At 47.2% G+C, this 17,879-nt stretch overlaps 1 protein-coding gene across 1 annotated transcript; it reads right to left on the reverse strand.

Moving 5' to 3' along the window:
* Nucleotides 1-8,685: 8,685 nt before the first annotated feature.
* Nucleotides 8,686-17,432, reverse strand: LOC129587901 (uncharacterized). The gene is made up of 9 exons (XM_055481851.1): nucleotides 17,244-17,432; nucleotides 16,937-17,178; nucleotides 15,288-15,722; nucleotides 14,484-14,717; nucleotides 13,697-13,944; nucleotides 12,116-12,456; nucleotides 10,788-11,237; nucleotides 9,663-9,981; nucleotides 8,686-9,178 (listed from the first exon to the last, which is right to left on the reverse strand). The coding sequence occupies exons 1-9, from the start codon at nucleotides 17,329-17,331 to the stop codon at nucleotides 8,983-8,985; spliced, it is 2,553 nt and encodes an 850-aa protein (XP_055337826.1). The 5' UTR covers nucleotides 17,332-17,432; the 3' UTR covers nucleotides 8,686-8,982.
* Nucleotides 17,433-17,879: the final 447 nt, after the last annotated feature.

A 17,879-nucleotide genomic window follows, 5' to 3' on the forward strand; every position in this document is an offset into this window, starting at 1 on the left:
CGGCATTACCATCAACAGCCCACACAACATCGTGGTACGGTCAACACGCCAACCCATTAGAACGCCCGCATAACCGCCCTCGTTACAATACCTAGTTTTCTAAACGGCGGGTAAAATTTACCACCCAAACCCTATCAGTTCTGACCGTCCATTCTATGTCTATCCACCAAAACGAATCAAATGTTCCAACGACAAAAACCAAACCAAAAGTTAGCTTTAACTGGATTTTCTCGTAGGCGTATACTTCAATCAATCCGTCATTTGGTCACTGTTGCAATATGGTGCAGCAATCGGATCACTCAGCACTCGATACCAGATCAGCAAGTATGTAAGTTAGACATTTAGCCGGCAAAAGTGTGGAGAAAAAGAACGATGAGTCACACAGTGAAACCGTAAAACAACAACCAATGAACAGTTAGAAACCAACAACATTGTAAACAAGGCGGTCATTTTATTACTCTCGTTTCAGTATTAAGCAAACCCAGCGGTACTCGGGGTCCATTGTGGGTAATCCGACGCTTTAGCGGCAAGAATACAAGCCCTCCTCAGGCATCGTCGATGTGGACTCCGATTTGTCGAAGAACCCATTGCCATGCATACCGCCGACTATGACCTGCGACATTTCGGCGGCTGCGCTCCGCATCACTCCTTCGCCTTGGAATTCACCCAATTCCGCCCTTACTGTCAGCGCATCATTGTCCGCAATTGGAAGCTGTGCAATCTCTTTGGGTGCGCCATACGCACATTATTCGTGGCAGGTGTCCCCCTTGGCCTGCCGCTGACGGAACAGCAGTTGATGGTCCCGCTGGACACGCGGGAATCCTTGATGACCATCGACCAGACGCAGATTACACTGCCAAACGTGGAATTCCACTGCGATGCAGACGAGGACGCCATGGCCAGTCGTTTCATGTGGGCCGTCAACGCCCACTGTCCACCGGTCAGCGGTGACCTTTACGCCAAAGTAACGCAGGTCCACGGGCGCTAGGTGCGCAGCTTGGATTACCCACGGCAATGGAAAGGGATCCGGGAATATCTCAATGTGTCAGTGCCCACGCTTTTCACGGCATCCCGCTGCACAGTGACCTTTCACCCGTGAACAAATCACAGGTTCAGCCCGTTTTTTGGCGACGGGAGAACAGGATGGTGGGATAATGTAGACTTGCGGACGTTGGACGTGCTCCAGCTGAGCAAACTGGCGGTGCTGGGCATCAGCCAGGTCTTCCGCGTCTGACACGCAGCGGGACCGACGCACGGATGCAGCGGCCTTAGCGGCGCTGTATTTGGGACAAATGACGTTACGCCATGTGTACAGTACATGTTATTATAAGGATTGATGTTGCTGATGTCTTACGCTTTCTGTCCTATGCTGTGTATGTATGATCCGTTCTAATGTTGTACAGTGTGTGGTTCTTACAATGGAAATTAGTTGTGACCGATTACCGTGATTCCCCTTTAATCAGCCCCAATCGAACAATCATCTAGACGAAAGTGCTGATATCCCTGACTTTCGTGTATAACCAGCAGTACTTGGACGTTATACGCATTTCGAGCATTTTGGATGCGCATTGCGTACAGCAGAGACACGGTACTCTCCGCGCTGTTACGCCTAAGAAATACTGTGCTTTTCAGTAGTAATCGATATTCAGTGTTTGTACGTATACAAGCTCGTACACGAGTGACGAGACTAGTAAACAGTTAGGTGTCCGGCACGCGAATCCATCATACAAAATTGTCCGGCATGCCGAAAACGCTGAAAAAGATGGTCCTTCTCGTTCCCGACGCCCGTCACGGCAAATGTATATTCGTTCTGGGTGCAGAACAATCAGCCTTGGACAGGTGTACGCTGTGCATGCAAGCAGCTAGTAATTCCCTCGGCCAAAGCACCGGTGGCACGTACCAGCTGGTATTGCGTATTTCTTATTGGGTATTTGTTATTTGTATCGATGCATAAGCTTACTTATGCTCGATGTGTCGACCGGCTTGTAGAGATAGCAAAGCTGCATGGATTCCGAGGAACAGACCGGGAGGAGTTTGTGTACGGTCAACTGTATTGCGGGATACGCGGGCATCCGTCGCGTATCCATCATGTATAGCCCAGTAGTCATTTTCTCTCAGATATCTTCGTGGAATGCATACGGGATACATTAAGGTTGTTGCCGAAACACGCTGAACCATGATACGGCAGCGCAACTGAAAAAGGCGGGGAAAACGGGGAAGATGACTGCAGTATGTGACCTTTGAGAGCAAACGGATATAATTTGTTCCAGGCGTTGGTCAGCTGACAAGGTAGCCAAATGAGAAATCAAGCTGCCCGGTTTATCCATACAGATAGTTTTCTCAAGTACCCTGAATTGCTGGGGCTGCTGCGACGCCGGTGCCGGTGGCGCTCAGCAGCGCGATGCGATCGACGGGACCTTCCGCTTCTGAGCGCGGCGGCTGTAAGGGCTCGCATCTCGTGTGACCTGTATCTCCTGACATCCTTCTGTCGGCTCTCTGTGCGTCCCGCGGGGGCGGAATGGGACGCGCTGGACATTCGTGCCGCACCGGGATCGGGACGTGGTCGGAGCGTTGCCCTAGGCCTGCTGTCAACTGCAGTACGTCGACGCCGACAGTAGCCTCCATCAAGCCGTGCGCGCACTGCAATGACTGCATGCCGTCTCCCGCCGCGAGTATCTTCCTCTGAAAACTAGCCACTGACCGATGCCGTCCCGTCGCTCGTCTCCGTGATGCCGGGAGGGGCCACGTCCATCGGAAGAAGCGGGCACGATCGCTGCCGTTTCCACCGGCGTACCCGCCCGGACAGCCGCACTGTCGTCATTCTCAGCGTTTCCCGGCGGCGGTCGTGACGGCGGAAGGGATGTGGCGGCAGCGCCTCCATCTGCATCGCGCCGATTGGACGGGGCTGGCCGCGCAGTCCGCGAGCAGTGCCGTCCGCTAGACGCCGCCTGTAGCCCCCTCCGCCGCGGACCGCACTCCTCCTGCACCAGGATCTTCTGGCAGAGCTGCCCATCAAAAGGTTAGCTTTGGTTTCCGTTCGTGCAGGTGCAAATTGATGACCGTTGATGAGGGTGGACTAGCATGACCTTTAACTGCGCCGCCGGTAACGACGCCCTGCGTGGCCGGCCATGTCAAGCGGGCTGTCGAACGCCTACGGTCCGCCGCGGTGAGCGATGAGTCGGTGACCTTTACGGGATCGGGAAGATCGCAGCAGCATGCCAGTGCCGAAAGGAGATGCTGTGCATGCTATTCCCAAAATGGGCGTCGCTGTACGTCTCTGCCGTTGGCGAATCAGCAGGAGAGGGTTCCGCTGAACAAGCCAGCACAGCATATCCACATTCCAGTCAGGCCAGATCACGTTGGCTAGCGGGGCTTTCCACTGCGATGCGGTCGACGCACTGTGTTCCTTCGTTTCCTGTGGACCGTCACCGCCCACTGTCCACCAGTCAGCGACGACCTTTACGCTCAGATGGCGCAGGGATATTAGCGCTGGGTGAGCGGTCTGGTCTATCCCGGGAAAGATACAAGATTCGGGGATATTTCCAACTGTAAGTCGTACACAGTGCGACTGCAGAGGTTGCATGCATTCTGTCACTTAAGTTCCGCGGTAGACTGTCGAAAGAACCGTCGGGAAATGGTAATGATTTTGGCTGTGTGTTGTAATCGGAACAGAGCTAGCAGCAGGAAGGCATATTTACCACAATGGCTAGTGGTTTCCGTGTCACACTGACTCTGAATTAAAATATAGCTACTATATAGCTGATACTATATACTATATAGCTGATACTGATACTGATCTACTATATAGCTGATACTTGTCAGTGTAGTCTGAGTGACCAGAGACGCCCTAAATGCTGCTACCTGCTTCTTGACCTGACCCACATGGAATTGCAAATTTGCAAAAGTTGATATGCCTGGCAACCAGAGCGTATCAAGCCAGCGCTATTTATCAGCGTCACAGAAATAAGTCCCCTTGGTGTCGGCATGAAAGCGTTGGCTACGCCACGAGCAACACGGTGTGACCATTATAAAATGAATGGAATTATGGCATCCTCGACATCACTGCCACCCTTCCGGCGGATGCGTGTGGCGTCGGATGGCCGTTCTTTCGGCTACCAGAACACGGTGGTGGTGCAGTCTGACAGCGACGCTAATTGTTATTGGCTGGGATACATTCAAGACATCTCCGACAATTGCGAACAAATTCTGGTCGAGTTCGATTCCGAAGGGACGGATGCGCGCTGGATGGAGGCCAGTCGCGTGTGGCTGGCTCCGTTTCCGGGCGATGTTCCCCTGGATTATCGCTGGCAACGTGGGAACAGGGTGCAGGTGGCGCTGCAGGATAAGCTCAACGGACCCTTCCGCTTCCGAGCGGCGACGACAAGGGGCGGCATCTCGGCTAAGCACGACCGCGTCTGTTTTGTTACCACCCCTCCCGCGTCGAGGTGTGGTTCCCTGAAAGAAAACGGTGCACCAGCCTTCGAAGTAGTGGACCGTTGCCAGGTCGTCACTGAATTGCCGTCGGCCCGAGCGTCGCGCGCCAACGCTGTTAGTGGCTTCCGCTACGTCAAGGTGGTCATCCCATTCCCCGGGTCTCTGTCCGTGCTGCGAGGTCCCGCCGACCGAACTCTTCTCGTCCAACGTCTCCGTGATGCTATGAGCGGGCACGAAACCCTGAAGAAGCTACACGACAGCTGTCGCTTCCAACTGCGCATCGGAACGGACAGCTGTACTTTCATCGTCTTAAGCGCTGCAATGGAGGTCATGCCGGCGGAGTGGACGACCGCCACGTTGCTGCAGGTGCTGCAGAACCTAAGTGCCGATCAAGCGGGACTCGTCTCGCTACTGAACAGCTCAATCTTCACAGAGCAACATAGCGGCCGCAGGAAGAGCCGGTACGAAGACGGAGGCCAGCGTAAGTGATCGTAAAGTGACCTTTCTAATAAAATAGGAGTACTGCTCCAAGGTAGCTTTTTTCAGTCGATTTGGACGGCGCCGATTTCGTTCATCTGCCGGCTCCGCTGTGGACCGCGATTCTCCTGCAGCTGGACCTCCACACGCAGGCCACGGTCAAAAGGTCAGCGGCGACTAAACGCCACACAAATTTACTCGTAAATGACGCATGGCCTTTAACATGTCTTGACAGGGTGTGCTGCTTATGGCATCAGATTCTCAGCGACCCGCGCAACATGAACCACATCATCTTCGGCTGCCGCTTCTGCAGCAACGGCGCGGTGCAGTGCCTGATCGGAAGAGACCACGCCGCGCTCCGACTCTTGTCCCGCTCCATCCGTTCCACCACGAAAAGTCTGACGATCGTCGTCGGGCACCGCCACGAATGCGACATATCCTTCGTCTGCTACCAGCTTTTTTTTGCCTTGAACCCGCGTCTACCACTGCTCATTCTGCGCGATATCCACCTGAATTTCGGCGGCTTGGGAGACGAGTACCACTTCTTCCCCATGGAGGTCACCCGATTCCGCGACTACGCCCGGCGCATTATCCTCCGCCACTGGACGCTTTGCAATCTGTTCCGCTTCGCCATGTTCAGTTTGTTCAGCCAACCGTTGGAAGGCCCCGATATCCTCTTGCTGAGCGAGGAGAAAAATTGGATGGTACCGCTGCACTATGAGGCCGCCCCGCTTAGCATCGACCAGATGCAGATCACGCTGCCCAACGTGGAATTCCACTGCGATACACGCGAGGACGCCATGGCCAGTAGTTTCATGTGGGCCGTCAACGCCCACTGTCCACCGGTCAGCGATGACCTTTACGCCAAAGTAGCGCAAGTCCACGAGCGTTGGGTGCGCAGCCTGGAGTACCCACGGCAATGGAAGGGGATCCGGGAATATCTCAACGTGTAAGTGCCCACGCTGTTCACGCCATTCCGCTGCACAGTGACCTTTAAACTGTTTTGTTGCACAGTGACCTTTAAACGGTTATTCTGCACAGTGACCTTTAAATTGTTTTGTTGCACAGTGAAAATGGTTTTGTTACAAAGTGACCTTTAAATGGTTTTGTTACAAAGTGACCTTTAAATGGTTTTGTTACAAAGTGACCTTTAAATGGCTTTGTTACATGGTGACCCTAAATGTGTTGAAACTGGCAGGTTTAGCCCGTTTTTTGGCGACGGGAGCGTAGGATGCTGGGATGACGAGGACCTGCGGACGTTGGACGTGCTCCAGCTGAGCAAACTGGCGGTCCTGGGCATCAGCGAGGTCTTCCGCGTCTGACACGCAGCTGTACCGACGCACGGATGCACCGGCCTTATCGTCGCCTTATTTGGCGCATCAGCCGTTACGCCATGTGTATAATGTAAATACACCTTATCATTCACTGGTGTTCCTCCATTTCTGTCTCTAATTTACTAATTTGTGCTTATATGCTTTAATGCTGTACAGTCTGTAGTTCTTTATTCTTACGTTAGTTGTGTAATATTATACGTACATCGGAATTCACTTGTGGCACATTACCGTAATTTCCTTGCTAATTTGTGCTTATATGCTTTAATGCTGTACAGTCTGTAGTTCTTTATTCTTAGTTGTGCAATACTGTACGTACATCGGAATTCACTTGTGACACATTACCGTAATTTCCTTGTAATGGTAATCGGTTCCAATGAAAACAGTCATCCAAAACATGGCTGATATCTCTGACATTCGTGTATAACCAGCAGTACTGGGACGTTGAAAGCATTTCGGACATTTGGGATGCGCGTGCCGTACACCAGAGAAACGGTACTCTTCGTCCTGTCCGCGGTGGTACGCATAACAGATACGAGTCAAAAGAACGATAATTAGTGTATGTATGTATAAAAGCTGGTGGTAAAAAAAATTAGACGTCCGGTTACTCCGGTACGGGATCACTGTCCAAGCCGCACGCATTCCCTTGACCAGAGCACCGTCGGCATTTACAGATAGACCAACCTGTTTAATTTTGGCATGCGCATTGTCGGGATATATTTTTGTTCGTGTATTTCAGTAAATGAATCGTTGTATTTGTTGCTGCTCCGTCTGTCGACAGGCTGGTAAGAAACCTGCTTGAATCCCGGGGAACAGAGAGGGACGAGTGAATGCTTACGGTCAACTGTACCGGGGATGTACGAGGTCATCCGTCGCGTATCGCACATGTTGGCGAACAATCATTACGAGTACAGTTCTTCGTGAACCGGATGCACGGTGCATTAAGGATACGGCCGCAAAACGCTGGGCTAACGGCCGTGAAAGCGAAAAGGAACAGGAAACACGAGGAAGGTACATGCAGGACAATGTCAGTAAACACTGGGATCCTGTGGACAATAATCGGTAAAAAACATTCCTCGGAAAATCTGTAACGTATACGCAGCGTGCCCGATGGAGTCACCGGTGTGGTATCGGTTCCTGCGGCATGCAGGCATAGCTGTGCCAGATACCTGTGTCAGTCTCAGGACAAACTGCTCTCTTATCCACGCATCACTCATAGCCGAGTGGTTCTTAAAAATCTGACTTTATTGGCGTCCCAACAAGAGGCCGCTCGTACAGTCGGCCCTCCCGATTTTCAGACGGGAATGAATGTGACCTTAGACAGCGAGCGAATACAAATTATTCCACGTGCAGGCCGGACAGCAGAGTTAAGGTAGCATAGTGAGAAAACCGTCTGCATGATTTATGTACTTCATGATTTATGTACTGCATGAAGTATAGATTTTATTTTCTCAAGTACTATACCAGGGGTTATACGGTACGCGCAGGTAGCGTTCTGGGATGAGATCAGCGGGGTCCGACAGTTCCTGGACAGTGAGCGGGCCGCGACGGCGGATGCGGACCCACTGGATGTGTGTTGCAAGCGTGCTTACCGAACTACCTGTCGGCATACACACCCAGCGCCAACGCCGGCCAACGCCTTCCTTATTGTGCCAAGCACTGACGCGCTGTACCCCGTTTCCCGCCTGCAGTGCCTGCCTACAAAGAACTATCTTCGCCCGTCTTCTTGATGCCAAGAAAGGGCCCCAGCTGAAGAAGCGGGCGCGACGTAGCTAGGTCGTCAGTCTTAGCGTCCCGGCGGCGCTCCCGCCGGCGGAAGTGCCGTGCGCCCGATGACTGCCGGTGCTGTGGCCGTATTGTCGGGAGCGTCGGGCGGGACCGACCCGGTAGTCACCGAGCACTGCAGTCCGCCCCACGCCGCCTTTAACCGTCTGCCGCGTCTCCGCTGCGGACCGCGGTCCTCCTGCACCCACCGGGATGGTCCGGCCCAGCCGCCCAATAAAAGGTCAGCATTTATTGCCGATGGTGCGTGTGCAACGGCAGACACATGCCCGACGACCAGGGATGACTGCGGACCAGCGTGACCTTTCACGGCGCCGCCCTGCCTGGCCACTGGCCAGCCGTTGGATGTGCGCCGTCCACGCCCACTGACCGCCGCGGTGAGCGATGACCTTTAGGCCATAGTGCTGCACGTGTACCAGCGCTGGATAAACAGCCTAGCCGGACGGTCTCGGACAGTGCAGGAAGGGCTCCGGGAAGATCGCAGCATGTCAGGAGCGAAACGAGACGCATGACGCGGTGTACGTGCTATTCTCAAAATGATCATTGCACTGGCATTTCATATAGATATGTTCTGTTGTAGATATGGATTGGTTTTCGTAAATAAACAAGCGTCAATGAATATATTCTTTTACAGATTTTTCCGTCAGTTATTGACTAGTTTCTTCCCGATTTTATTCTGTATTAATGCATTTTCATTATTAATATTTTCATTCGCCCAATGCGGCGCACAACCCAACAGCGTCCGTACGCTGGCGATCCGAGCCAGAATATGCCAGAACATCAGCATCACTGTAACAAAAACGAAGACTCAACAATCTCTGAATCTACACATTAACACTTCACCTCGACAACAGTCATTAATCAACAACCCATTCCCGTGCATCCACAGCGCGGCGGGCGCCGCTTCCCAGCCAACGGCAAGTAAATACAACCGGAAACACAACAACAACAACAACGGCTAACGGCGCTCTTCAGCCCCGCTGCGGGCCTCCGGCCAGTGCGATCCGTTCAGTCCACGCGGTGCCGCTGCGGCGGCGTCCTCCGGCGGATGCTCCGCGGAATCCCGCCCGTTCTCCAGCTCCGCGCTGTGCCCCAGACGCAGGAACCGGCGCAGATGCTCCGGCAGGAAACGCCGCAGAAACTCAAACAAATTCCTGTACATAATTACCGGTTTATTAACCGTACCACCAGATTTTATTTCATTACATACGAATTTAATATTTTATTTATTTTAATAATTATAGTTAACATATTTAACAATTATTTATCAGTTTGTTTTATCATTATCGGCTACTTCATCTGTTTGCTGCACAAGAAAACGAAGATGAACCGCATCAAATACCCTTTTAAATTATTTAATAAACGCCGCAGAAACCCAAACAAACTCCTGTACAGCCTACCGGCTCTTCGACATTACCACAACATTTTAATTCGTTTAATATGTAATTAATATTTTATTTATGTTAATAATTGTGCAGAAGTATGTGTTAATTAGAAAATTAATTTTTTTGCCATTATTTGCTGCATCTGTCTATTGCGCGGTAAAAATCCAGGCAAGAAAATGAGAAATTAATTCTACAGTGAAGTGAAATCTTCCGCGTATCTGTTATAATGAAACAGTTGAAAAAGCGTTCTTACTGGAGATCCGTTGAGGACTCCTCGGCGGCGAGGAAGACGCAGAGCCGCTCCGTCTCGACGGCGTTGTGGAGGAGCGTGAGGCGGAAGTGCAGGTCCACCGGCCGCCCGGCAGTCGCGGCGATTCGCTCGGCCACCTGGCACTCCAGCCGCCACTGCTCCTCCAGACCCAGCAGCGTCCCCGGCCGCTTCTGCAGCACGGCCTTGCGGTAGGCGCGCCGGTTCAGCCAGGTGCGCTGCTGCAGTCGGCACTCCCACTCCGCCACGATCCGCCCGATCTGCCGGAAACGCCGCGTCTCGCCACTGCCGCCGGCCATGTCACCTGCACCACAGCCATGCACACTCAAATCCCACCAAAAATTATTTAACTGAACAAACAAATTCGTCAGAAGAAATAAATTAACACAAACATCCCCAGAAAATATACAAGAAATTTTAGGAATAAACGAATAAGCAGAAGCGTTTTATATTGACAAAATACACTGCCGTCGTCTGCTGAAAAAAGATCCAACACAAATCAAAATTTTTTTTGTACCACGCGACGAGACGCCATTTATATATTCAAACATAAATAAAAAGGTTCAGAAAATTCACAATGTAATAAAATTACCAAAAAAACAATTTTTATTAAAAATCATAACTTGAGGCAGTTCAAAAACTAATTGAAAAATAGCAAGAAAATAAAATAATTATTAAAGAAATACGAGTATAAAATACGCAGGAAACACCGAAGGATGATTATGGTTAAAATTATATTTCCACAACAATACCTGCCACCCTGCACCCAACAGTTAGCAGTAAATTACAAAATAAGATACTTACTGAAAAAACAAAAACGTTTTAAAAATATTTGATGCAAAAAGGATTAGGAATAGAGCATCCAGAAATTAAGTGCAAATCGAATCAGTTTGGAAAATCAATTAATGAAGAAAAAAATTCTCACACACCGCTGGCCACCAGGAGCGGGCAGTCATACAAATTAGCCACTAATAATAAGCAGTAAATTACAAAAGTGATCAACGACAAAAACATAAATTATTAAAATTAATGCATTAGAAAATGACCAGAATAAATCTAAATAAATCGGTTCAGAAAATCAATTAATGGAGAAAAAAAAGACCAACTCACCGTCGACCGCCGGCAGCGGGCAGTCACACTTGAAGAACTCGACCAGCATCCGGCGCAGCAGCTCCGGGACGCGGGGCGCCCATTGGTCAAAAGGGATCGCAGCCTGAACGGCCGAGAGCTGCAGCATGACGGGCGGCGGCGCCACGTCTTCGCGGTCGGTTTCCAGCAGCGGGAGGAGGTTCAGCGCGCGCCGGCGGAAGACGGCCACCTCCTCTTGGAGCCAGCGCTGCAGCGCCACGAAGGTGGTCAGCGAGACGCTCTTGGCGACGTTGTGCGAGAGATCGAAGGGGTCCTGCAGGTTCACGTAGCGCAGTTTGAAGGGGTCGCCCGTGGGCGGCAGGGAATCGCGGAAATCGCTCAGCGGGACCACTTCGCCGCTCCAGCCCCGCATCACCGTCGTGGGGAAGGAGAAGGTGGAGTAATACTCGAAAAAATCCAACAATAATTCCGCTGCAACACAGCGAAGTGTATAATTATTAAATAACTAAGAATTTTTAATTAAACGTATAATTACTTGTATGTATATGTTGTGATTAATAATATAAAAAAATCCACCAATAAATCCGCTGCAATACAGCGAAAGGTATAAATAATCCTAATTAATATAAATTCAAACGTTTAATATGGGTAAAAAAATGCCAATTTCAGAAGCAACATGAAGGTACACTAGTGCAACGTATTACTGTATTTTTTTAAATGTTAATTCTAATATTTCCCCACAACAGACCTGATGCGAAGGAGATTTATCAAGTTCAACCAAAAGGTCTATTTTCAGCGGTTTTTTATTTTTCAGTACACCAACGAATTATCAACAATTACAAAGGTCAAAATAACGCAATAATCAAATTAAAAGTATTAACGTTAGCACAGTAATTATACAACGCGTTGAAATAAAACAACGTCAATATTCTGTTTCCTTTTAACTGGTTTGAAGCTGTGATTTTATCGGCCTTTATTTCGCAATCCGTTAAATATTTTCCAAAAACTTAAAGATAAATTAAACGTAGCCTATTCGTTTTTAGTACTTACGGTACTTAATAAAAAAACTAAATACGGCACTTTTTTATTTTTTAACCCATAAAGAATTTATTAAAAATTAAAAATAATTTAATTCGGAGCAACAGTTGTAGTACCCACGGTAAAATAGTGCGTAATTACAGAATAAATGCATCGTTTTCCCAAACCCGAATATTTCATCTCAATAAGACTGGAAATCCGAATTTATTAACATTAATTTACAACAGTATTATAAAGTAATAAATTGTGGAAAATATGAGAGACAAAGTGCGAAAAAAAACCAGCGACACTCAATACAAAAATTAACATACCTTCCGTTTTCGTATTCCTCGAGGGCGGCAACTCCTTGGCCAAGTCGGCCAATTTCCTCTCGGGCAGATCGAAGCTGAAGCCGCCTTCCTCGTCCAAGAAGCGCGTCAGACGGGGATTATTCACGACATGGCGGTGGATCTCGTCGGGCGGCGGGAGGACGGGGGGTTCCTGGGTGTGGAGGAAGAAGACGAGGAGCAGCGTCAGGGCGTACTTGGTCAGACCCTCGCTGCCCGTCAGCTCCTTGGCGTCCGCCCACTGCCGCAGCGTCAACACCAGCGGACGCAGTCGGGGCTCCAGGTGGCTGTACAAAATCAACAGGCCCGTGTTCTCGAACACTAACCTGCAATTATGATTATATTATTTAAGCTTATTTAAGCTACCCAAAATTCGTCTATTAAAAGGTACATATTTGGATTAAACATTTTTACTATAGTTTATTTGCCAAAATTTTTACTCACCTTACTGCAATTTATTTACAGAGATTTAGTTTCTAAAATATATTTCTGAAATTTATTTCTAATTTGCAGCCGGACATCGGCATGGCTGTGAAGAATTGAAGAATCAACATGCCCGTGTTCTCAAACACTGACCTGCGATTAGGACTTATTATTATTTTAAGCTTATTTGTTACCGACATTCGTCTATTAAAAGGTACATATTTGGATTAAACATTTTACTATGGTTTATTTGCAAAACGTTATACTCCCCTTACTGAAGTTTATTTACAGAAATCAAAATGTAATTTCTAAAATTTATTTCTGGAAATTTATTTCTAATTCGCAGCCGGATGGCTGTACAGAATCAGCAGGCCCGTGTTCTCCAACACCAACCTGCAGTTTATTATGCCATTTCTTCAACGTCCCTGAGAATTAATTTATTTTCTTGTTAGAAACAGTTATAACAGACAAAAACTGTGTGCAAAATTATCTGGAAAATCAATTTTTTGAGGTCACTGACCACCCGTTAAAATAGTCATTTAACCTGATAAATTACGGTAAGCAACCTGACGCATACGGAAAAATAAAACCAGAAATCCGATAAGACAAATGTTATAAGTGGTGAAGAGCTGCGCCACTGCACTACGATCCTGTGCAAATTTACAGAGATGTTCTGCAGTCATTTTTTACACATCCCAATTTACGGCATTCAATCAGACTTTTATGATTTATCGTAGAGTCAACCATCAAATAAGTGAAATAACGTATTAAAAACACCAAAACTTTTACACCATCTTCCAAAATAATTATTATTGTCGTGATTATTTTTATTATTTTACAGCGATTTTCAACTGATTTCGCACATTATTCCATATCACTGCAACGTCAAAAATAAATATTATTTCCGGTAATAATTCATATTATTTTAATCTAAATGAATTTAAAACTCTACAGAACTCCCAATTATTGCTTAAACCATTCTTGTTTATATTTGAAACACAATTACGATACCGAAAAATAATTTCTTATTATTTTCTTAAATTGTTTGTATATCTATAGAAGTCCAAATTAATTTTGTAATTTTTCTGGATTAATTCCAGAAATAACTACGATTTATTCTGAGCGTCGAGCGCGGGTGCGTACTTGCTGGTGAAGGAGACGTCGACGCTGAGGTGGGCGGCGGGATGGCGCAGCTTGAGGATGGGCGTGCGGGCCGCGGGAATGGCCAGCACGTCCTCGTAGTTCTCGCTCTTGGCCAGGTAGCGCAGCAGCTTCTCCATCAAGCGCAGGATGTCTTTCGGCGACTCCCCAGCCAGCTCCCACGGCTCGTACGGGCACTGGAACAGCTGCGTCACGTTGGAAAAATAATAGCTCATCGGCTGCTCGCGGGGCTACAAAAAAATACCGTAAAAAATTAAAATACACCAAAATAATTAATACACCACATTCCCGAATAACTGCTAAATTACCAATTATCAGGTAATTATAAACGGAAAAATTATCCGGAAATTATTAGCAATTAAAATATAAAAAACTACGCACAAAAAGAAAGCAAACGACATTCCCGAATAATTTCCAAATTATTTTGTAATAATTATCCGGTATTTATTAATGATTAAAGTAAGAAAAGCTGAACTTCCAAATTAAACAATAATCAATTCAACCGAACAGCAAAGCCTTACTTTGAACCACTTCACTTAATTACGGAACACTGAAAAAACAATTAATTTTCGCCTAAGGCGCTCTGGTAAAATTAATAATAAGAACAACAATAATTTCACCGCGTTTAACTGTGGAATTAAATCGGTAAAATTAAATAGCGAATTATTAAAACCAGTGCAAACGCGCACATTATAACAAATCGAACACTCGAATAAAAAATACAAGTTCATCCAATAAAAGTAAACAGTTGTAGAATGAAAGGGGTTACCTTACAGTCAGCGGGCGGGGCCGTTATCTCGTCCAAGTGCAGATCGAGGAAGCTGTCGATGTCGGATCCGCGGACGCCGAACGTGTTGACGGAGGATCCGTATAATCGCACCGTGCACCGGCGGAAAATGCGCCGGAACGTGGCTTCCAGCTGGCGGCGCACGTTCTCCCGTGCATCGCGCTCTTCCGCACTCAACTGCGACCGCTCCATCAACAAGCGCATTTGCTGGCACGGCTGCAACGTAACTGTAATCATTTCTGCACTATGATGTATATTACAGTGAAATAAAATCAAGAAAATAATGAAAAATATTAATAATGCCATTTTTCCGGTAAGAGGCAGAAAAAATGGAAATCATCCGATGAAATGAAAAACCGGACAGAATTTCCGAGAACCGTATTGTGCTTGATTTGGCTGTGTTTTTGATACACAAGAAAATTAAAAAACTCGCCAAAAGTCCTCTGAGAAAAAGCATGGAAATTCATCGGCAAAACAATTATTACAAGAAATTTTGAAAATTCCATAATTAATAAATCTGAACAAACCCAAAATACGAATCCATAAATCAAGAAAAAATAAAGAAAAAACTCAAAATTTTCCCAGCAAAATAAAAAAAGGAGAATGAGCATAAATAAATCAAATAAAACCTAAAATAAATTCATCTGTGAATATTAATGCAATATTCGGATGAACATTAAAATCCGCAAAATTCCATAAAAAATTCACAAAAATCCAGAAAAATTTATACAAAATCAGCTGTACAAATTGCCAACCGGCGAAACCACACATCCGCATTGCACTTACATCGTCCGTCTCGGTGAGAAAGGAGAATTTGTGGTGGAGCGCCTTCTTCCTCTTGACGGCCTCCCCGGCCAGCGGCACCACGGGAACAGCCAGCTGCCTCTTCTGCACCAACTCCAGCCAGCTGTGGAGGACGGGGGCGCGGAAGGCCACCGCCCCCGGGGGCCGTCCCGTGCGGTGGTGCTCGTAAGCCTCGTCTTCGCTGAGGACCGGCACGCCCGCCGGCAAAACAGATAAAGGGACGCCGCGGCCCCCGGGGGCGCGCTGCACGATGAGGGGCGTGGGCGTGTCGCGGGGCAGCCGCGGCGGGTGCGGGTGGCCGTCCGGCGACCGGCGCGGCTCCATGGCCACGCGCTGCTCCTGCACCACGAGGCCGGCCTGCAGCGCGTCGAACGCCGATTCCTCCTCCACGAAGACGACGATGCCGAAGCGCACCGCCTGCCAATTATATAATTATGCGCAACGGGATTCTTATCGGCGCACCGCCAGGTCGCAGGCAAATAAATCACATAACTGATAATTCCAAAATTAAATCAATTAATTCTGGCTGCGTTTTACGCTGAGCATTTAAAATTTCCACACGGCACGCTTTGTACAAATTGATCCGATTCGGCGATTCGAAAATCGAGCGGATAGTGTTCGGCAATTTTCAGAAATAAATTATTATTGGTTGAAAAAATAATTCGGTTCAATCTGTTTCGAATTTTAACTGCTACGTAATTAATCTAGCAAATACCCAAAACTAGTACAAATGTGTTTAAATTAGTACAAATGCGAGTCACTTCTACAAAAAAGAAATCGGTACAAAAATAATTTCACAAGCACTCTGTAATCCGTAAACGAACCAAAAAGACCGAACATGTGCTACTACCAATTTGGAATTTCTAAGAATTAAATTATTAATGGTTGAAAAACAGATTCGGTTTGATCCGTCAGGAATAAACCTCACAAATGCAAAATTAATGCGCCATACCATGTCATGTTACTTCACAAATCACAAGTAATTAATTAGCAAGCCAAGCACGACTACAAGAATAATTTCAAAAATAAATTAAAACAGATAAACCGACCAACAAATTCAATAACAGACTGCACTGGCATAATAATTGATTAATAACAAAATTTTAATCCCTTTTTCAAAATCAATCTTCGGGCTGAAAATCGGAGAAAAACGAGCAAAATTATGAAAAATACGCCTAAATTTATAACAATCCGCTTTCAGCGAGTAGAAATTAACTGTGCATTTTCGGAGCAAAATTTGAATTGGTAGAGTTTACGTAAGAAAATTAAAAATAATGAAATAAATAAAACGCTTGGCAAAACAAAATTTTGCGACGCAGCGCGTGTTACCATAACAGGCATAACTGTAGCAAATTCCCAAGAAAATTAATTTTACCATGACAACAACCGCATCTCAAAAATGACAAGAACAGCGAAAAACTATGGCAACACCAGAGAGAAAATTAATTTAAACTATGGCAACACCACATCACGCAAAGTCGAGAACGGAAAATGGCGACGAAATTCGACCGAATTAAAATCACTAATTAAATCAATAACTCGTTATAATTGAATTATTTTCACATTTTTTCACGCAGAATAATTCTTTAAAATCTACAGAAAACGATAAAACTCCAAACTTAACAACTTACCCGCTGATTCCTCTTGATGATAATCTCCTGAATATTCCCGAGCAGCGTGAGACGCGCGGCCAACTCGTTCAGCTCGATCTCGTCCGGCAGACAGGGAATGAACAGCGAGCGCCGCAGTTCAGCGATCCTGCTGGCCGACTGCGCGGACGACGCAGACGGCGTCCAGGCGAACGACTCCCCTGTCTCAACAACCGCGGGAGCATCGCGCTGCGGGTCCGGGCCAAAACGCGGCCGGGAGGACGCTCCACAAACACACAAGATTCTCGTAAATAATGCGCTCAGCTACACAGTCAAACAGGGGATTTACCGGATACGCTGCGTCCATTGCTCTGCTGCTGCCGAGCAGCGTCAGCAGACGGGCCATTGACACCAGCGGCACGGGCCACGGCGGGCATCGGGGCATCCGGAATAAAAACTTAAAATTAAAAAAACTAAAAGATAGAGATTTTAAACGGGAATAGACGGCAGAATCTACGGATAAAAACTAGAAACGAGCCAACCGCGTCGGACAACAACAAAGACTGGCAGAACGGCGAACGCGTTTGCGTTCGGCCAGTGCTTAAGTGGGGTAAACGCTGCGCTGGCCGTGCTGTCTCCGTTGTTCGCCTTCACACTGACGATGGCAGCCGGAAGTTGTGTACGGTGAATTCGCTACATGCGCTGCTTTTGTTTGCCCCGTGCTTTTTTGATGCGCAGGAATAAAACATGCAAATTCATCTGGGTTTTATGATAATGTGATATTAATTATTTTGAGCTACAAATCACGATGTTAATTTAAAGATAAATTAGAATTCAAATGTTAAAACCAAAACAAAAATTCTGAACTGATTTCAGCGCTGTCAAGGGGCTTTAATGCGACTCTTCCCGCGCTGTTCTCTGTTGCCAGCTTTCGGTTTGCAGTGTTACTTACTGGACATTCCTTGTATGCGCCGCTTTAATTTTA

Source organism: Paramacrobiotus metropolitanus, unplaced genomic scaffold (assembly GCF_019649055.1).
Source record: "Paramacrobiotus metropolitanus isolate TYO unplaced genomic scaffold, Prichtersi_v1.0 Parri_scaffold0000027, whole genome shotgun sequence".
NCBI lineage: Eukaryota > Metazoa > Tardigrada > Eutardigrada > Parachela > Macrobiotidae > Paramacrobiotus > Paramacrobiotus metropolitanus.